Genomic DNA, 22,220 nt, shown 5'->3' with positions numbered 1-22,220 from the left:
TTCCTAAAGGTAAGGTATCAAGATGACTAGCTGCTCCTGCATAGAGATATTCCCTTAATCTGCCAAAAAAACCTATGGAACAGGGTAGCAAATGTCAATATATTTAAACTTAACCTTAACTACAGATAGCCAAGGCATTTCCACAGTGGGTGGTTTCCACCTAACGGGGAAGGGGAAGGTCATTACTATAACATAAGACACATCATTTTTAAGTTCTGGGCAGGAAAGCAACTGGGCCGCTCTCAATTTGGTATGCATATAAAAGAGCGGCTATTTATACTGGTCTAGCCAGTGCACTCTTATGCAGGTAAAAAATTGGTGGTTTCAAGCATGTACATTACATTTTAACCCAATTTTCTTCATCTCGGTGTAAATTTCTGAGAACAGTGTCCATTACTTCTTTGTTTCAATCCAATGGATGACATGGAAAAAGGATTATCAATGTTGATACATACAAAACAGAGAAGGACAATAATCCTCAGGAAAATAAGTCAGAATTGGGCTGAATGTGAAGTTTGCTAGGTCAAGGGTAATGACAGCAAGAATAACCATAAGGTCATCTTTCAACTCTAATGGTAGTGCATAAGATCCATAAGTCTGCTTTGACTATGGCATGCCTACCGTACTTTTGTTTAAAACGGACAAGACATCATTACTTCTCCATTAGTGGTTTGTGTCACATGTCAGGGGATCTTTCCATAAGAAAACCGAAAATGCCATGAAACCACTCTTGTAAGGATGCATCTTTCTCAAAAATCAATCTGCAACATAAACTATATCCTACTCAAACACTATGAGATATATGGAAACTGAAGCCAAGGTAGCAACCTCCAAAATCCAGGGACAAAGAATTAAGAACCCAACAGTGACGTATCTATCATGAAACCTAGAATCCACTAACCTAATTCAAACTCCTTAATTTCACTACCTCAGCCCAACTCAAAGCAAAGAATAACTCACCCTCTTTCTCTCGTTCTTAAGAAGTTCTTCCCAGTTCAAAATGGTTCAACAATCCACGGGGGTTATGATGCAAACAGTGTCATATAAGTTGCATATAATGTGACAGTTTGGATAAAATGCAATGCATCTATTCTCTAGTAGAGAAATATTTTGAAAATTCGTTATTTTTTTCAAAGAAGAAAGAATTCTGCTCTATGATATTAACTAATCATAAGTAGGTAAATTCAGATTTATATAATTTTGTATTTCATGCAGAGGACCTGGATGAAACTTCCAGGACTCTGTACAACTCCTTGAGTTACTTTTATCTACGTCATTCCCACCATTTATCAGGCATATTCAAAACCACCTCATTATTTACACACCTTACGAAGAATTCAGCCCACTGTTGAGCAGTATGAGTTGTCACATGCTGAAAGTTATGCAGGTGGCGTTTTTCTCTTTCTTCGGGAGGCATTTTCAAAGCTTGGCCTATTGCGGCAGCAACTTCTGTGATGTTCCAAGGATTTACAAGAATTGCTCCAGCACCAAGAGACTGTGCGGCTCCAGCAAACTATAGGAATACAAAGGTATTCATTAGAGTGGGGAAACAAAGCATAATAAGACAATAAAAAGTGGAACAGTAAATTGAAAACTGATAGACGTTAGTTCGACAGGTCACCAGCTTCTGATAATCGATGGATAAATGGGTAGTCTAACCAGAAAAACCTAGAAACTTTGGACAAACTAAAACCATAAGTTCACTGATTAACAAATAATTTCCCAGCCACGAGGTTGAGATAAATTTGATGATCTATTAGCTTCATCATATTAGAACACTTCTGAAAATTTATTTCCTTCTTCAAACAACCAAAACCTTTTCTAACGCTAAAACATAATATATATCTATCCACTGCCAAGATTAAAAGTGACTACAGGTCATTATGCAATGGTGGACTGAGTCAAATAAAATTGCAGGGTTTAGATAATTACTTCACTGAGGATGAGAACCCCTTTTTTGGAATCTTGACATGCCACGTATTCGTAGCTGACTAGATTCATTCCATCCCGCAGGGAAGTGACAAGTGCTACATCTATGAATCAAGTCAAGCAGCAAAAGGGTCACCAGATTGCTTTTACTGATCCATAAACAAATATATCATGTAATTGGTGTATGGAATATGAGATTGCAAAAATTCGGAACATAAAGTTAAAAATCAGTTTAGAGCTTTCTACTTACAGATAAAACTTGGATAGTACCATGCTACCAAACACGTAGAGTATTCAAGAACATAGTCTATTTCTAACAGCTTCAAGTTCAGTTTAAGAACCAACATTTAAGATTTAATAAAGTTGTGAAATTTTCATTTCGCAAGTTTTCTGCCTTTCAAAATGGCAAAAAAGTATCTCGCACGTATTTTATCATGTTCTTGAAACTAAAATCCAAAAACTACATAACTTGAGATGCTGGCAGAAAGCAGAAACTCAAATGCATCAATAGCAATGAAATAAGCACAACGAGGTGGCTGTTCCAGTTAATTTTAAATCTACTTGTATAATGTTGGCATTTGTGGTCACAATTAAATACAGAAACTAGAAATTATCTAAGGATAAAAAGCAAACCAGAAATTTAGACTTGAGCAATATATATTATTACCAGTGATAGCATACAATGCACACAAGCCATGGAAGTCCAGAGAACGATCCTGCAGAAAAATTAATAATTTAATTTACTATCTTAAAGATATGCACGCAAACTTAAGTATTCAGAATACATTTACAGCATCAAGCAAACATCAGGAATGAATAGGTTAATTGACTACCAAGGCAAAATCAGAGAGACCCTGGAAATGCTAATCATTTTTGTGCACCTAAAATATCCATCCTGTATGTGATGATTTCGGAGAGTTCTGACTTCTGGGGTATTTCAGTTCAGAAAGTCACTTGCTCAAATTTAAAAGCAATGATTCTGAATTGGTCAAGAATAGAGTTACCTTAAACAGGACAATCTGCAAAATTTACGGCCAAAAGAAGGCTAAAATCTAGAAGACGAATTCTGAGTCCATATTTAAATGCAAAAGCTACGATAATAATCACAAGATAAAGTGACTAGTACTGAAATAATTCATCACTAAAGTCTCCATATAATGAGTAAATACAGAGATCTCGAGCACAAGTTTGTTGGTTTTGTTTTTTCGGCTGAAAGGAAAATATAAGAGTTAAATGACTCTGTGTATATGGGCATACTTGAGCAGCATAAACAATATAACTGACGTCTGGTAAGTAAAGTTTTCTAACCAGATGATGAATTGGAACAGCAGTCAAAGTTCCAAATCTGCCATTGATCCGCCCAACAATTTCATGAACCTGGCTTGTGAGTTTTTGATCTACGAGATCAACAAAGAGAAACTAAAATCAAATGTCATCATGGAAAGGTGAAAAGCACATAAAGATCAGCATATGGTAGAACGTAAATCCATATATACATATATGTGTGTGTGTTGATTTTTCTTATTTTTAAGCGACCATAAGACCATACATTCAGGAACGTCTGTTCTTGTTGGCACTGCAATTTGCAGCAAAACCACCTTATCACGCCAGTCCGGGTTTTCCTCGAGAAACTTTTCAAATGCCAGTATCTTCTGAGGGATTCCTTTGATCATATCAAGGCGATCCACACCAAGCATTACCTGTAAGAAATTTAAGTTCAAATGCAATGAACAGATCAAAGTTAAACTTGTGAGAAAGGCCAAATAAATTACGACGTGGAGATGGATCCTTTAGTCTTATCCTTAAATCATTGATATAGCAAGTGAAAGGAGACATCTAATCAGACTATAAGTCATCTAGTAAAGAGAAAAACTCCTGGACACATTGCACACAAATCAAGAGAGGGAGATAAGTGAAGAAACCTTTCTTCCAGCAAATCGTGCTTTTAGTTCTTTAATGTTTTCCTGGACTTCAGGAATCGCAAGAGCACGGATGAACCTTCCTGAATCAATTCCAATTGGGAACTGCATTGAATAGCAACAGAAGAAAAATGTTACACCAAAATCTGTGTACATTTTGAGCCACTTTCTAGAATGTTGATGTGCAGCGTGCTTAGGAAGAGCAAGTTTATCAATAACAGTGCCAATTCCAAATAAATTCACAGAAGATACCGCAGCCACACGAGTTAGTCTCCCTTGATCCTCGACTCCTTCAGGAGTACCTTCAAGTCCGAGAATACGAGTACAAGCACTGACAAAGTGTCTTGCATAATCATAGGTGTGGAAACTGAAAATAAATGCAGCTAATCATGAGTTAATAAGTTCTAGATAAGGTTAAGAAAATAAAGAGCCCAACTAGGACTTTATCAAAAGATAAAGCACATTGCAAGAATGCAGTATTATGGTATAAGAATTGGAAGCTTCTTTCATCAAATACGATAGACTACTCGTATTTTGATAGTGTACCTAAGAAAGTTGGACAAAGGACGCATGAAAAGAGATATCTAGATATGTATATTCAGAAGACTGCTACGATAACAAATTTAGGTAAATGTAGAAGAGGATACCCAAGAACCAAGGTAAGTAAAAGACATGATTCAGCTATGATGATTTTTTCCTAATGGACCAATTTGGAGTTTATTTATCTACATATCCACATGCAAGCACATAAACCCAAAGTTAAAATAAAAATCATGTGCACATTAAAAATTTAAACTATTATTGATGGAATGAAACATCAAACTAATAAATTATTTAGTAAATCATAGTTTTGAGAATTTTTATGCGTATTTTCTAATATACAAGAATATATCAAATTGATGATAGCTAGTACAGATAAAAAAATAATAATAAAAGTCACCTGCTTGGCTGATGGGTAGCACAAGTATTGCCTGCTTAACAGGCAACACTAATTGATATGAGTTGAGTGCTTTTGGTTTAAATTATTAACTTTCCAAATGATATAACCAGAAAAACCGATGCAAGTAATGAAAAATTATAAGATGACACGTTCTCTTGACAGATTAGAATTTAATTAGTAATTGTCAAATTTCAATAATCATAAACAATGCCAAATTCTAGATACTGTGATTAATTATTGGAGCGACAAGCATATTACCCAACCAAATCAGCAGCTAGAACAGCACGTAGCAGTTCTGATCGAGATGGCAGAGTCCGGTGGATTTCAGAAGATGGGAAGGGGGTATGTAGAAACCACCCAACTTTCATCTCACTGTTATATTCCTTTAGACATTTTGGTAGAAACATGAGATGGTAGTCGTGACACCAAACAACATCACCCTCTTCATAGTGTTCGAGAACGACATCAGCAAACATTTGATTTGCCTTCTTGTACGCTGCAAACTGAGACTGAAAACTCCTGGTAGTGGCAAGGCGGTCTTCTTGTGGAAGTCCAAGATAGTGGAAGAGAGGCCATAAGATGTTGTTGCAATAGCCATTGTAATATTGATGAACAGTCTCTTCATCCAGGAAAACGGGAATGCACCTCTGCAGTGGGTCAAAAGAGAACATTAACAGAGCAATGTCCTGTTGACACACTCCTCGGAAAAATAGAAGATATACACCCAGAATCAGAAAAGTTTGGAATGTGCACTTCGAAAAATTATGGCCAATGGACCAAAAAATCACAGGGCGGCTTAACCTTCTCAGCTAGAGCTTCTGTAAGTGCCTTTCGCCCAACCTCGTCCGGCACGTTTACGCCTGCCCAACCAATCCATCGTGCCTCAAATTCCTTTACACCTACAGCAAGTGCACTTACAAGCATTAGACCAAATGAATGCAGAAATGAAATGAACAGATGTACATACTATAACATCATAGTTAAAGTCATTGACCGAATAGCAACGACCAAGCAGCAGAAACAAGTGAAGTAAATGCTCACCCAGAAGAGCGCTTACTAGACCCCCTGCACTTATCTCAAGCGACCAGGAATCTTCACCTCTCCTCACTGCAGATACAGGAAGCCTATTAGCAACTACTAACAATCTTTGGCTAATAGGCCTTTCCTCAGGGCTTTCGCTCCCTTCACTAAGTGCTAGTGCAGCTCCTTCCAAGTTCTGTTCTACATAGGAAGACCCTGAGAAATCATGCTCAGAGATCTCAAGCTCTCTGTTGCCATCACCATCGTCAGCCAGAAAAGGGATTCTGCCGCTTCTTCTTAGCCCTCTTTCTCTCAAGAGCCTCCCCACTCTATCACTGGGAACTTGTGAATTGTCGTTATACTTGTTCCCAGGCATATAGGCAGTTCGGAATAAGACCTCCAAAATGGGCTTTAATACAGCTCAAGTACGGCGCAAAGAAATTGCCCTGCATTGTGATTAGCACAAATTGAGAACTAATCACGCCAGAATTTCTCGCAAACATGACACTGCAGATAAGTAACAGCATAATTGTTTTGCAGAGATGGTAAATGTGCGAATTTCTATTAGTATAGGTTTTGCATTTGTCGGATGAAAGTTGATGTTGAAGTGCATTTTACGATTTACCCAACATAGGTCAAAACTTGAGAAGTACATACGGGCACAAAGAAAGAGATAACAAACAAATGGGATCCACAGAATTGTATTGGGGGGTGAAAAGGGTCTACTGTCAAGCCCCCAACATGAATACCCGAGATTATAAAACCCACGTTTACAAATCGATTAAATATGCTAAGTTCACACTAAAACAACAAGAAGAAAACAACTCTGATATTTTTTTTATTCTTTTTTGTGGATAAACAAATAAGAGTGCTATATGAGGGTATATCATCCCGTGCATGCAGGGATGCAAACATGCATATACATTTAAATAGCAAAGAGAAAGAAGAAAAACTCTAGTCCCTTTATTGAAGTTATTCAATTGATTAAAACTCAAACACACTGAATGCAGGAAATTCAAGTGAGAATGAAGTAAGCATAATAAGAGATAGAGCAAACATTCACAGTTCTAACAAGTAACATCAACTTCAAACACTTGCAGATCAGCAGAGTGACACAACATCGTAACAGAACTCCCATATCAGATGACTGCTCAAGAAATCACCAATAATTCGAAAAACAACACAATGCAGTTCGGTGCAAAACATATTTATCCAATGGGCCTTACTGATTCGATCCGAGAAACCTCTCAAGAAAGCTCCAGACCCATATAACAAGCTCTCAGAAGAAGTGTGGAGTGAAAACCAAGATTAAGTAAAGAGATAAAATAGTGAAGGGGTGGTGGTTGAAAGATTCTCCGGGTGGCAAAGAAATAGCATAGCCAGAGACAAAGAATAAGCGGAGACGATTCCTCGTGTAAGCTTTACAAGGTATGTAGAGCCTCACAGCCATGCAGATGAAACCAAAGAACTCACCTACCGGAAATACAAATAACGTAATAGAACTTTCTTGCTACTTAAAAAGCTCAACATATGGATGGGCTACTGCTTACGCCAGGGAATGAGAATAACATACAAATGTATTCGTGTGCGTGTTTTTGATAATTTACACATCAATATCAGTATCCTAGATCCTCCATGAATTAGCAGGATTTAGGTTTGCATAGTCTAAGTTTGATAATGATGGGCGCGCGTGAGACTAGTTTTGTTAAAGTATACCAATGGTTCTCTTTGTCGGGGAGTGTTCCTTAGGTAGGTGGGTGCGGATACTAGATTCTAATATCCGGGTTCTCTGGAGAAATTAATGGCAGCTGTTTTTAGTGTTCATTCAAGAAAAGAGGGTATTGAACCTAATTTAATGTATACTTATGTGTAATCATTGACCCGGAAAACTTTAAATGCCATTAATTTGCATTATCGTTGCTTCCTGAAATCAATGGATACAAAGTAAATTATCTGAGTCATAGCAATTACAGGAACTTAATAACAAGAGAAATGTAAATTACGCCAAATTTCGAAGTTTTAGTCATAAATACTCATGGGATTCACGTGGATAGTGAAAAGATAAAGCTCCACACCATATGATGCTTTCTGGGTCTTTCTTTTCTCTTCTGTTCTAGTGGTACGCTGCTTATAAAGCACCATCCCAGATATCCAAAATAGGAAATTCTTATGCTAGTAAAATAAATCTAATAGATCTGATATGCTTTGTGTTCATACTGTTAATTAGGTATACTAGATTTGATGTGCTTTATATGTCTGTTTCTGTTTATTAAATTAAGGCTGCATGAAAGTTCCACACACGAAAAGTATGGTGATATATAGAACAGTTTGCCTCTTTGTTTTGTTAAAAAATGAGGGGAAAACAAAAAGAGAAACATATGTAAATATTCACTCAATTCGAATACTCGATACAGTAGTTTTATAGCAAAAACAAGGGAAAGCAGATCGTGATGCTTGTCAAAGCTCTCAAATTATAATCAATTAATAAACAGAAGATTCAGATCTATCATTAAATCAAGTTCTATTTTTTTTTTTCATCAAACAAACTGCCCCAAATTTCTGTAATATTTGAAACATGCGCTTTCCTATTTCGTGAAAAGCTTGAATAAACGACCAAATGGGAAATTGACACAGAAAAGTGCAAAAAAATGTTTCACATTCTTTTCTAAAAACATTTTTTTTCCCCTTAAAGAATAGCAAAAATCATTTTAGTTTTCCAGAAATTTTACGAAGAAATCTGACTGCATTTAGTACACGTAAGAGGCTCCTTTTTTTCTGAATGTATGTAAGACAGTGAAAGAGGCGAAGTAGAGAGTTGGAGTGGGATTTGTGATTTCCAAAACCTTTGCTATTACATAAATGCGTATTATATATTTGCTAACGATCAAATTAACATATATAATTATTCATTACAGTCACATGTCAAAATCGTTGAAGACAAATAATCACATATTGAATAATATTAAGACATGAAATACTCATAGAAATAATCATGTAAGTAGATTAACATTCTACACTAAAATTTTAATCTAGAGCCTATTTCAAAAAACTTAAACTTCTATGATTTAAATCCTCATAGTTCAAATCCGAAAATTGGAGACAATTTATAGAGACATTCATTTTGTTATTAAACATACGACTTTCTTTTAGTTTTCCTTTGTTCCGGACCCACGTTTTATGCTTTTACCCCAATCATGTGTATCCCACTATGATTTCCTAATATTTGAACATTGTCCGAAAATCTTAGCCAATTTTTGGTAAGTTTCTATAAATTGCATCCCCGATGCATACACACCAGTCCGTGTGGTCCCAAGTGAATGTAACACGTGAAGAAGTCTGCATCTATCAGTCCAGGTTACTAAAGGGTTTTGAAATGCAGAGGCAATCGTCATAGATCTACGGAGTTTAATGAATGGATGATGATAATGGAGTAACTTGCAGGCTTGCAATCTTTTCCATGCCTGGCAATGGAGTTGGAGTTCAACGGGTGCTCCGGTGCCACGCATAACAAAGTTGAACTACGTATTTGAGTTTTTCTTTTTACACGAATTTAGTTGTCCGAAAGCACCTTAATTGTGCAGTTTATGATCATTAAATGAAAGAACTCATATTTTCTTGTGGTAAGTAAATGGTAGAGACACTTAACAGTTTATTGACTTAGATACATGATGTGATAATTATAAATGGGTCAAATCTTTTCACTAGTCACTATCTATATTTTTTGGCCCATTTTAGTTCATCTTTCAAATGTCCAGTAATATTTCTCATTTTTTAAACAGAACTCGATATAGTCCTCACCGTTAAATTTTAATGAAATCTAATTAAACTGGTTGATATATTCCACTACGAGAGGTGAATTTGGAAAAACTCATATATTTTAATAATTTATCAATAATTAAAAGCATCATGTACTGTTTTTATAACTAAACAAAAATAGATATGTTAATAAAATGACTATTTATTATTCAAAAATGATAATAAATGCAAGTCAAACATATTCTTTGAATTTTGCTATGCATTTTGGGCTTTTAATTTAAGTTACTAAAACAATGCATTCTCATAAATGTTGAGAAATAAAGATGGTAGCTAGAAACTACCAAAAGAAAAGTGTAAAAATATGGTAATCAAGTTTGATAATTAATATGAAAAGAAAAATAAACTGGCTAAAAGATAAAGACGAAATATTTTGATTGAGAATTGTGAAAAATCTTTTGATGTATTTTTTAGTTTTAATTAGTGCCTATACGTAAAAATATATTTATTACACTCTTTTTAGATGAATAGTAGTTGTTTTATCAATATTTTTTTAATAAGTTATAAAAAATGTCATTAAAGTACATTTTTTAATTATTGACACATTATTAAAGTACATGAATTTTTTTAATTTTACCTGTCATTGGTGAACTATTTTAAGCACTTTAATTAGATTTTTATTAAAATTTAATCACCAGGACTAATACGATGCATTCCAAATATTAGGGATTAAAGTGTGACGGGAAGTGGAAAATGAGAGATTTGACCTTATAAATGTAATAATGTCAACTAAATATTTATGGTTCTCAGGTCTCTTCAGGAAAATAATTCTACATATCCTACCTATATCTGCTCTATGATGCTTAACAAGAATTACGGGGAAACGGGCCAAAAGATCTCATCAAAGGTAACCAGAAGGACGGGCAACAAGGCCAGTGGGAAAGTTACAGGGAACAGAAAAGACACGCGTGTACCTTTGTTCTTTCCTCTGTCAAACAAAGGCAAGTGGAGAAACGTATGGCTTCATTGCAACAAGCACGAAAGTCCATGAAGACTCCATTCAAGCATCATGGATATTGAAACTAAGTAAAAGAGAGAAGGTAGAATGTCCATTTTTACAGAGAATCTTGGATTATGATTGCAACAAAGCTAGGTGCCAGTTTGGGTCCAGGGTCGAATGTCGAGAAAGATTGTCACTTCACACTTAAGACCTTAGTCTCCGAGGTGAAAAATATCAGGCTTCAGGGGTATGTTTGATAGAGATGCTTTCTTTCTATGAAAAATTGGAGATAAAAGAACTTTTGAAAATTAACATGGAAGAATTGATCTCCACGAGATATGGCATTATACAATATACTTGTAAGACTGGGATACTATGGTGAATCATATACAGCTTATCACCACGGTCATCTTATTCAGATAATTATACATAACTCTTTGATTATTGTGACATAAAGAAGCATATATAACAGGGCAATTGCCACAAAGTGTAATCCTACATTGCATTATCAGTTCTCCTGGTAGATAAACCTAAAATGGTTACTGAAAGCATCGAAGGCCGATAAAAATAGCAGTACCAGGGGAAGGAGCTTGATCTCCATACGTTTCTTATGGGAACCACCATTAATTCACAAAATTACAACTAGTAATTCCCTCTACACCTCCAACTGCACTACTTTCACCAAAAAGACTACAAAACTACATCCTAATCCATATGAGACGAAGAACTACCATGGATAAATACTTTTGCTATTCTGTACCGAGTACACACTGTAATTACATTACTATACCTTTATCCCTCATAAAGGTTTGGCTAAAGGTTTCTATACCCAAACATATCATAAATCCAGATATAAAATTCACATTGTTGGCACCATCTGCCTTCTCAGAATTGCACGGAAAGGATACCATGTAAAGCATTCTACACCAACAGACTTTGTGAGACGACATCCAATCTTCATACTCACATCATGAGATACAAACTCACATCAAAACCACCTCTCCTCAAAGCTTCTCATAATCACAATTGACAATAAACTCATGTGTCTCTGTCAATGTAGTGCTGTTATCAAAACTAATATAGCCCTGCTTTCACAACCTAATTAGCATCAACATTATGTATTCACCATATCAAGACCTAGAAAAACAATTTTTTCAGGTTTGTGTTGGTTGGCCTTTTGGTATACTCATTCTTAATTTCTCCCATCTATGATCAACATTTGCTTCCAAGCCATCAGAATCATTGAGAATAGAATATTATATGCACCCAGTGCTTGATCCTCAACTAATCAACAAGTTATTTAACGTAATAATTTCAGATAGGCATGGTAATCTTTTGGTTATTTCTTGTCCTCCTAAGATGAACATGCTATAATTTATGCTTGCAGCAGTGACTGAGCTGTTGTTTAAGTTCAGTACTGCACTTGGTACAGCATTCAAATCTTCACATCCCAACAACTCAACATCGGTTCATGCCACGTGCCGTAAGTACTCTAAATTGCGCTGATTTTCAAAAGCAATTCATCTACTATAGGATGCCATGAACTATTGAATATGCCACCTCAATACAAGGAGGCTTGAAATGCTTAACGTGATCTAGATCAAAACCAAAAGAAAAAACTCTGATTAAACTAATTAGCCAATTAGCGTATTTGCATTATCATCTCTACGTATTTTGTTTCTCACCATTACTTTTAACATCGTTTGTCAATTACAAGGTAGTCCTGGCACATAGAAATATCTAAACTGGAACTTCCTGTACGACATATTCATTCAAAGTAATAATCATTGGCGGCGGCGCTATTTCAGTAACAACATCAGGTAACTAACTCCCGCACAATGTTAACAGCATACTTTTAGGCAGGAGATCACAAGCATATCTAACTAAAACATTTCAACATTACAGCACAGTAAGCATATCACATCAAATCACAAACCGAAGTAATTTCATTCACATAGATATCAAGCAGAGACGCACGCACGTACGTAAATCTCTATAACACAATCGGATAAAAGAAAACGAAACCAACCTGGAAATTGGAGGAGTGTTGACGTCAGGCTCCACGATAGCAGCAGGAAAGGAATGCTCTCGTTCGGTTGCAGTGCCTTTTCGTGATAGGGCATAGACGAATGAGTCCTCGAGAAGAAAGTGAAAAAGATGGAACAAAAAGTAGTAGGTTAGCTTTATTATGGATATCTGTATCGGCAGAGCTTTTGTGAGTGTGATGGTATAGACTATGGCGTTGGTGCGGTTCTATTCCGTTATGCGTATCAATATGCGTGTCTTCGCTATAAAGAAAGGGGTGTGTGTGTGTATCTACAGGTAGTGAGAGACTGAGAGAGAGAATCCGTTACAGTGAAAGCTTTGGCAGACGGTGTGAGGAAATTAGATTTTCGCCTTTACTTATATATGATGTGGCTAAATGCAGTAGCTAGGGGGGGAGGGGGAGGGGTTGGTTGGAGCGGTTATGGAGGATGGAGGGAGCCAGTTGTACTGTGCTGCCCAATCAATTGGAGGGAATTTGTTTCTCCTCTTTATTTCAAATTAATGAATTATTTCTTTTTATTTTACTAATCATCTCTACATGCAATCTTCACGAATATAAAAAAGAATTGTGGTGTAAAATAGAGAACAAAGAAATTTATAAGAAGACACAATCTTGTGTGTGAGGGAATGGAAGAGAAAAAAACATGGAGTAAAACGAGAACGGCAGAATAAATTATAATTGTAGTTTTATTAAAAATATAAAAGTTTGTGAAAAAAAAATATAAAAGAGTAAGATGAGAACGAAACGTGAAGTATTGGGTTGAGAGAAAAAAAAGTTCACTATGAAGCTATTGAAAAGCATTAACATTAGTATTCTAACATTTTTTCTTAAAGAGAATAAATGAATTAAATGATAAATTTTGGTATTCGAAATTCGATATGACAAATTTGTTACGTAAATTTGACTTATTTCATCTTTCTTATATGTTGTATGAGACATAATATCGTATATAGCACCATAAATCTGAATTTTTTTGTCTTTACAACATATATAATCGAATTTAATTGAGACGATGAATTAAATGATACAATAAAAATTGATATTTGAATAGTTATTTTATGTAGCATTACAAAGACAAACATGATTTCGAAATATTATTTGGTAGCGTACATTTATAAAATTAAATAATAAAAAAAACTCAACAAAAAAAACAGAAGTTGCTTTGATCTTCAATTGTTAAGTCTAAATAATCAAAGTTGGACATGTTTTTCCATTTCAATAATATTTAAGTTCGAATATGAACACATAAATACTTTTAATTATTCATGATAGGAATTTATTAGTCAATCCTATAAAAGGATCAAAATATTTCCCTCATAAAGACTATCTAAATAGGATTACGATTCCTATGTTTTGACCCAATACATATTCCACTCCGTTTCACCCGACCTAAAAACTTGAAGCAAGATCGTGGATCACTCTATATTTCAAAGTTCGATATTACACCACGTGGATTCATATTTGTACGAATATTTGACTCTACAAATATCCAATAATTATTTTAGGTTGCAATATGCCATTTATTACCTTCACACTCTTATAAATTTTCTTTCCAATCTAAGTATTAGATGGGTCTTTGTTAGTAATTATCTAATAAGTCTAATAATTTCTTTCCTTCTCAACTATTTCAGATGTTATAGCCACTGTAATGGCTACCTGAGACGTCCTGGGGGTTAATGGGTAGTTACCGATCAATGTTAATGACTGCTTTAATAGATGGGAGCATTATATACAGGGAAAATCCCAAGCATACTCATACACATTTTATACACGTCAGAATGGCATAGCACAAGAACACAATTATTCTTTTCTCTCCTAGTTTTCGGATTTGCTTAGGTTTTCCGACGTCTGAGTACTCTTCGAAGTGAGATCCAGTATTGCAAAAATGACACTCTGATATCGTTTGATTCTGAAAGGTGGCGTAGTACCCCGCGCACAATTCATAGGGGACGTTAGGCGACATAAGTTATTTATGTGATTCAGTTAGTATTAGAATCAAAACTGTTACAATACAACTCCCATCCAAATAAGTTTCTATTTTCGCTTTATATAAACAATATATTTGTAATTTGTGTTCCAACGTTGTTTGTTTGCGAACTGGTTTCATATAATTATTTAATTCCTTTATTTCTAATTTTTCAAAACGTATCCCAATTATTATTTCGAACACAAACATTCAATGGACAACTTGACATCCGAACTAAATCAACAATTAAAACAAATAAAGAATTAATTAGGACATAAACCACACAGACAAAAAGCGCGCACATGATTCCATCAATCATTAACTCTTAATCAACACACTTGTCAATTGATGAATATAATACACAACTATCTCTGACCTCTGAAGGCATTGTTTAGTAAATACGTACATGCTTTTGTAGGAGACAACATGAATGGCCACAAATGAGTCAACAACCAAAAGCTTCTCTGAGATCTTCTTTTCTTTTCTGCTGTCTGACAGAAAGTATGATTTTACTCTACTCACCTCTTTTTCTATTGCCTCCGGATCTATATATGCCTGTCATTTTCAAATAATGGATTAATATATTATAAATGGTTCTTTAAATTTGTATTTAAAATTATTGTATCCTTTACATCTCTAAAATTTATATTTTATTTTATTTTAATTCATCATCAATTTTCGACAAAAGTATCCCTGAGAAATCTTATCATGTGACCTAAAATATGCTATATTTCAAGGGTAAATATGTTATTACTGTGCATATATATATATATATATATATATATTTAAAATCAGTAATCTTGACACGCGATACTTACACGCACTCTCATGCATACTGTTAAATTTACATAAAATTGATTTTAAAACGAAAATATATGATAAAAAAATTACAAAAAGTAATAAACATGAGTGGAAGTCAATGCTAAATAGAACATGTGCAAGTCACACTATCGGATTTAAGTGGCTTGTTTTTATCGAAAAAATGATCGTGAATTGAAATGAAATAAAATACCAACTTTATAAGTAATAAAATTAGAAAATAAAGATGATTAACTAAACTAATTTGAAATACAAACTAATTAAGATATCATTTACAACATCTTGTCCTAAATTAAATTAAAGTAATATCCCACGTGAGATACCATTTTAAATTGCTGGATGGATGCCTGTCTATATGCTCTTTATCTATTTTAATTTTTTTTTTAAAAGAAAGAATTGAAAAGGTGGATCTATGCCTTTGGCAAAAGCATTTTCCTTTTCGCTTTTGGCTATACCAACTTGTGAAGATTTATTCCTCTATTTTACAACCCTCCTATGCTTGTCAGACGTAGTAATTAATACATATACCTTAACTGATAATGCCATTTTGATTATTAATTAATGACGTTCTAATCTTTAATTAATTTCTTGTAATGTCTATGATTGTGACCTCTCGAACACGTATGGGACATGGCCGTTAGTGTTGCACCTTGACGCTCGTGCACAGACCACGTCACTCCGTTGACTAGCTTATTTAGATTACAAAAACATGGTAGGATGGAAAATGCAATTTTAGTTATGTAATTTCAATGTATCTATCACAAAAAAGAAAAAATAAAAATTTGGGAGCACCAATTTGGTTCTATCCAAATTAAAATTCGTAATTTTATATCATTATTTTAATTTATAAAAATATTAGTTTTTATGTTTTTAAAAATAAATAGAAATGAAGTATACATAAAATTTCATATATATATACATAATTAATTTATATATATAAAATATATCTAAACAAAATTAAAAGGTTTGAGATCACGTCAAGTCGGGCCAAGATCTAAAATATAAACTCGTTCTAAAACTTAATTATGAATTCAAAATCTACCAAAAAAAAAAAAAAATTGGTATCTAATTCAAATTCATTAGCATCCCTATAAATGGATGAATATTCCACTTGATTATGCCCGCCAATATCTTTTTTGTTCACTTGTAATGCTTTTGAGCTGTTTTGATTCTTTTCTTCAATTTTCTGATGTCTCTGGCACGTCAATTGCGACCACTGCGTCGCATTCTTAAGGAGAATTGGTTGTGATGCTCCTCATCATTAAGTAGACTAACAACTTATGAAATGAATATTTTATAAATTTTGACTAAAGATTATATATATTTTTTTCACAAATTATTTATAATCGAATTTCAAAATATAATTAGTAGAATTTGACTCCTTATCACCTAGATTTTGAAACTTATTTTAATATACAACCCCAATACTAACTTAATTAGATTAGGGAAAATTTTAACTCAAATCGAGTTTGACGCAGGATCTAAACCAATTAATGCAAAGTGCAGGACGTTGCCGTATAATTGGTGTACAGTTCAGAAAAAGTGACCGATCACTTACTTTGTAATTAGTTTAATTTGACCAAACCTGATTCAGATAAATAGAAAAACAAGTCTCAATCGAGTTCTTTTCCTACTACGTCTTATCCCTCATGGTTTTGTTTGACCTTGTTGCTGATCACATAGAGCTGCTAAAAGCGTGTGTTTCTTGCTTCGGATGTTTGCGGCACAATTCGATGCTATCAGCACCGGTTTACTCGCAACAATACAGTCGTGTTTTCTAATTTCGTTGATTTTAATCTTAGTTATAATAATTGAACTAAAAGTGTAACAATTAATAAGATTCAGGAACCAAAACTGTGTTACAAAAAGTTTAATAACTAAAATTGATTTTGATCCGACGTTGTGGGGATTGAATAATTCAAATTGAATGGATTTTTATTCATTTTTGTCAATGTCCATTAATGAGCCTAATGGGGCTTTTATAGGGGCCTGCTTTGGGGTATTCCTACAAACTTTGAGCGTGATATCCTTTTAGGTAATATCCGCAAATATTAGACATAGTTACCCTAGACATAGAATAAAAATTGGAATTTACCCTATATTCATACTGAGTAGACATAGTTATCCTAGTGAAATTTCCAATCCTAATGCATGTAAAACTCTTGTCGACAGATTTATCAGCCTTGACTGGAACATTTCGTATGTGCATATTGACGTGGACTTGCACCACAATTGTGGGAAAATTGTAGTAGGGAAGATTTCATGGAACTTAAATTAATTATATAATAAGTGTAATATATTTATTATGTGATTGACATATAATTTTTGAAGAGTAATTAATTATATAACGAGCACATTATACTTAATTTGTAATTGATTTGATTTTGATAAAATATAATTTAAATTAAAAACAAAATTCCTACCACTTACATATTTATTTAAAATGTTTCACTTTGTCGGTTACTGTACATGATTAGTTCATTTGTCAATAATTATTTTATTAGATAATTACAAATTTTATTAGATTATATTATTTAGAGTGTTTGTCGTTTATATTCTTTACAAATTAGTTAATTCATTTTGCTAAAATATAAGAATGAAGAAATTATCTAGAAATGAAGGACAAATTTTATAAAAGTTACAAAATAATTTCCAATTTAGACGTAAAATATTTTATTTCTCTCGTCACTTTTAATGTAAATAATTCATTATTCCTACATTAAACTTTTCTTGTTCACTCATTAAAAACAATTGAGAAGTAAAATATTTTATTTCTCTCGTCACTTTTAATGTAAATAATTCATTATTCCTACATTAAACTTTTCTTGTTCACTCATTAAAAATATGTATTTATACACACATCACCACGAGTATACCACACAACTCAATATTTTCCAAACACTATGAAATAATGAATTATTTCTTATGATACGAAATTTTAAATATTAACAATAATTAATTAACTCTTTTATAAGTTTAATTAAAATATTTATTATAATTTGTAACTATAATTAATATTTTGAGCGCATTCACAAAATTAGAATCAATAGCCGTTGTGAAGCCCGTATTTATTTCTTGGAGGGTTGGGTTCGTACCCGGTAGTAATATTTGGAGATGGAATTAAGTAGGCGGCAAAGTGGATACTTCCGAAGCCCAAAAACAGGTCGGGTATTATCCACTTTCAGGCCGCCGGATGATCCGCCATCCATTCTCGTCCCGCCATATCTGGCTGCTGTGAGGGAACTAGTAAGGGGAAAATGGTGAGGAAGAGGTTGCTGATGCTGTTGAAGCCATTTGATGTGTATCCTTCTCATGAGCCGTCTCTCTCCATCTCTTCTTCTTCCTCCTCCACCAACCGCCATAAGGTACTCCAAACAAGAAAGGAAAAGGAAGAAATCCATTTGGATTTGTAGTTTTGTTGATTGATAATTGAATGAGGAGCTAATGCTTTTGTGTTGTTCGTTACAATTTGCTCTGCTGTGGGTAGAAAAAAATTCATAAAATATTCCAAGTTCCTCATCTGTTTGATAATATGCCAAAAAGACTACTATTACACGAAAGTAGCGCATCCAAATTCCACTAGCTGTTATTGAGTTAATATTTTGTGACGGTGATCATATTTACAACGGAGGCGTTTTGTTAGTTGTTCTATTCAATATAGATTATACTACAATGCACATTGTTTTAGCATTTTCGGGGAATCTTGGGAAAATCATTTGGGTTAATTTAGGCATTGGAAGCTGTTCTATTCCTCATTTAGGAAACTGACTGGAACACCATTAACCATTACAGAGGATTAGCCTAGAGTGATGGTGACCCAAAATTACCGTGGAATGTAAGAAATGTTCGAATTTTTGTAAGTTAATATTAAGAACTGATGGTCAGGGAGTAGAGTGGAAGAAGAAGATCCCTGTAATATAACCTGAGTTATATATGTGAGAAGTGTAACATTTTTGGCTCATTCTATGGATTCAACATAACTCATTAGGGAAATAGCATCATTGATAAGTAGTGTTGATGAGCGCGTCTTGGTGTGATGCATTATAGTTCTTGGCATCTTGCTTGGCCAGGGATTGCTCTGATCACCCCAAAGTGGAGAAAGTGTGAAGAATGTTTTGGAGAGTTTCATGTGAAATGGAGACTAGATCTTGTATAGTATTCATGATTTGAATTTCTATGAATAGGCCACCAACCCTCTCTTATTTGTATCGTTCTAGAAGACAATTCTGTTTGAATAATTCACATAAGCTGTGAGTCATTGATGTTATGGTCCTTTCACTGCGATATAGAGTGCGTAACTCTGCTCAGTAGTGATCAAAGGTTATTTGGGTAGACCTTGAACCACATGATAGCTGCCTCATATTGTTTTCAGTATAATATGTTTCTACAGATCTTTCCAAATTGAAGTCAACTTGAGCAATTAAGGTATAGTGATGCCAATTTATTTTATCTACGAAACATGCAAGATTAGTTTTGTAGTTGTAAAATACAAATACCTTGCTATGTTAAATTGCTATGACGGGCCTATTTCACTACTTTGTTAGATCAAATTAATATATTATGAGATTAGTGCGTTATGTCATTTTGGTTTAAGATGATTACGGATTTTGACCTTGGGATACCTTTTGAAGAACTTGGCAATAGGAGAGAAGAATATGATATGCTAAAATTACACCAATTGCTATGACTTATTTGTATGTCAATTATTTGTCCATCAAGTGTATGATGCAGGTCAAGCTAGTTCTTAGATTCATGTTATCTCTGTTGTTCAAAACTTAATGCTGCCTCTGGTAGCTTCATTTACTCATATGGCATGCTGAGGTAGGTAACATTAATTTCTTCTCCTGCTGCTATTGCAGGTATTAAGATATTTATATGACAGGACATTGGCTCACAAAAATGCCATTAACTTCTGCCAGAATATTTTGAAGAAAAAAGTTGTTGACTGGAAAACTGTTTTTCGTTTTGATCTATCTGAGCCAATCCGTGATGTAGATCTGGTCGTTACAGTTGGAGGTGATGGCACTCTGTTACAAGCAAGCCATTTGATGGATGATTCAATTCCAGTGCTAGGAGTGAATTCTGATCCCACTCGGCCAGAAGAGGTTAATTTCTTTGTTTACTTTGGGTTGATTTGTTTAATCGACATTATATTTCTTCATCTTCTACTTTTCTTGTCCCAACTTTACTTAAAACTATTAAGTGATTTTCATTTAGAAGAAAAACTTTGGTTGTTTGTCTAACAAATTAATTATGTTTTTCTACTTAGGTGGCAGAATTAAGTGAGGAATTTGATGCAACTAGGAGCACTGGCTATCTCTGTGCCGCCACTGCCAATAATTTTGAACAGGTAAACTGCCACTTAACCACTTTTCCACCTTTGGATATAAAATAGATATAGATATAGGCAAATGTCAATGGGCAGATAAGGAAGAGTCTTGATCAGGTACTTTCTTCTCATCTAATATGGAATTTGCTCTTTGTAATAACTTATGAATCATGTCAACAAAAACTTATATATAACATAAATCAATGGGAACATGCTGTTAATCTAATAGAAATATAGTTAAGCAGTCTTATCTTTAGCTTGCTTTATTTGTGCATGGTTTAATGGAATGAGCTACCAAGGCAGATTGTTGCTAAAGTTTCTTGTGCAAATTTAAGTGTCAGGAGTCAACTATTTAATTCACTAATATTAAAGGATTTAAACTTCTTGAATATTGGCACCACATTCGAAATATTCCAGTTCCAGGCATATATCATCCACATAATCTTTTTCCCCAGATGATAGATGGCATCCTTGAAAATCGCTCTGAACCATCTGAGTTAGCAAGGATGGCTGTTAGTGTCAACTCGAAGCTGATCTCAACTGCTGCACTAAATGATGTTCTATTGGCACATCCATGTCCTGCAACGGTTTCTCGGTTCTCATTCAGGTAGGGAGGTTACTCTAGTTGTCAAAAATCGCACAAACTGTGGCATTTTCTAGTCAAATAAATTTTCATTGATATTCTTGCATTAATAGGATCAAGAAAATTGGGGAGCCTCTATCTTCTTTACTTCACTGTCGATCAAGTGGCCTCAGAGTCTCAACGGCTGCTGGATCAACAGCTGCAATGCTTTCAGCCGGTGGATCTGCAATGCCCATCTTGTCCAAGGAGCTCCAATACATGGTAAGGGAGCCCATTTCTCCAGGGGCTACGTCACACTTAATGCATGGGACCGTGAAGTCGTATGAGACAATGGATATCGGATGGTTTTGTAGAGAGGGGCTCCTATATATTGATGGTTCTCATGTAGTTCATTCTGTTCAGCTTGGAGATACAATAGAACTATCTTCAGGGGCTCCACCATTGAAAGTGTACTTGTCGCCCCACTTGTTGTCACATTATGAATGACTGAGTAAGTGGTTTGTCTACACTATGTGATAGATGAAAACTGTATATGGGAATATCCTAATTTTGACCTAATTTTTCTACTGATAATCACTCTTCTTCCAGAAGGGCGCCTGCTTCGTGGTCCTGGGTGTTTGCCCTAGAACCTTTCTCAGTGGCAAAGAGCAACCAGCAACTGATTTGAGGGCAACAAATATATGATATAGCTGTCTCGTATTTTCACTTGGAAATGCAGTATTCTCTTTGCAATTTACAATGAAACAACAAGAAATTCATTGAATCTTCTTTCTACTATTGCTGGCCAATTTTACCATGTACAAGGTTAATAGTAAATCTACTGATTCACACAATGTTATGATTTTTTAGCCCTGAAATCAAGTGTGCCATTGATGTTCCGCATATTCTGCGCTCTTGTAACAACAACAAAGCAAG

The 22,220-nt window shown here is 34.5% G+C and overlaps 2 protein-coding genes across 6 annotated transcripts in view; one reads left to right on the top strand and one right to left on the bottom strand.

Moving 5' to 3' along the window:
* Positions 1–12,945, bottom strand: part of LOC105165477 (alpha,alpha-trehalose-phosphate synthase [UDP-forming] 1) — a 19,858-nt gene extending 6,913 nt beyond the window's left edge. Inside the window, exons 1-11 of one of the 2 annotated variants that reach the window (XM_011084502.2) lie at positions 12,591–12,945; positions 5,830–6,254; positions 5,590–5,687; positions 5,047–5,435; positions 4,101–4,215; positions 3,852–3,953; positions 3,479–3,629; positions 3,238–3,326; positions 2,597–2,645; positions 1,933–2,033; positions 1,326–1,513 (exon numbers count right to left, since the gene is read on the bottom strand). In XM_011084502.2, the coding sequence (XP_011082804.1) occupies positions 1,326–1,513; positions 1,933–2,033; positions 2,597–2,645; positions 3,238–3,326; positions 3,479–3,629; positions 3,852–3,953; positions 4,101–4,215; positions 5,047–5,435; positions 5,590–5,687; positions 5,830–6,184 (1,637 nt within the window). In that variant the 5' untranslated portion in view covers positions 6,185–6,254; positions 12,591–12,945. Of the gene's footprint in view, positions 1–1,325; positions 1,514–1,932; positions 2,034–2,596; positions 2,646–3,237; positions 3,327–3,478; positions 3,630–3,851; positions 3,954–4,100; positions 4,216–5,046; positions 5,436–5,589; positions 5,688–5,829; positions 6,255–7,034; positions 7,254–12,590 lie in introns of those variants that run through there. The other variant, XM_011084501.2, reaches the window with a different exon arrangement.
* Positions 18,504–22,189, top strand: LOC105165475 (NADH kinase-like). 4 transcript variants are annotated; one of them, XM_020694276.1, is made up of 7 exons: positions 18,504–18,758; positions 20,253–20,498; positions 20,663–20,743; positions 21,178–21,329; positions 21,419–21,566; positions 21,708–21,795; positions 21,897–22,189. In XM_020694276.1, exons 1-6 carry the CDS (start codon positions 18,651–18,653, stop codon positions 21,789–21,791), a joined length of 819 nt encoding a protein of 272 aa, XP_020549935.1. In that variant the 5' UTR covers positions 18,504–18,650; the 3' UTR covers positions 21,792–21,795; positions 21,897–22,189. The 4 variants fall into 4 exon arrangements, with proteins under 4 accessions (XP_020549935.1, XP_011082800.1, XP_020549934.1 ...); XM_011084498.2 differs by having other exon boundaries at positions 21,894–22,189; XM_020694275.1 differs by having other exon boundaries at positions 21,419–21,795.

This window comes from Sesamum indicum, linkage group LG6 (genome assembly GCF_000512975.1).
Source record: "Sesamum indicum cultivar Zhongzhi No. 13 linkage group LG6, S_indicum_v1.0, whole genome shotgun sequence".
Lineage (NCBI taxonomy): Eukaryota > Viridiplantae > Streptophyta > Magnoliopsida > Lamiales > Pedaliaceae > Sesamum > Sesamum indicum.
The sequence above is the reverse complement of the archived record's forward strand: the minus strand, read 5'-3'. Positions and strand labels throughout refer to the sequence as shown.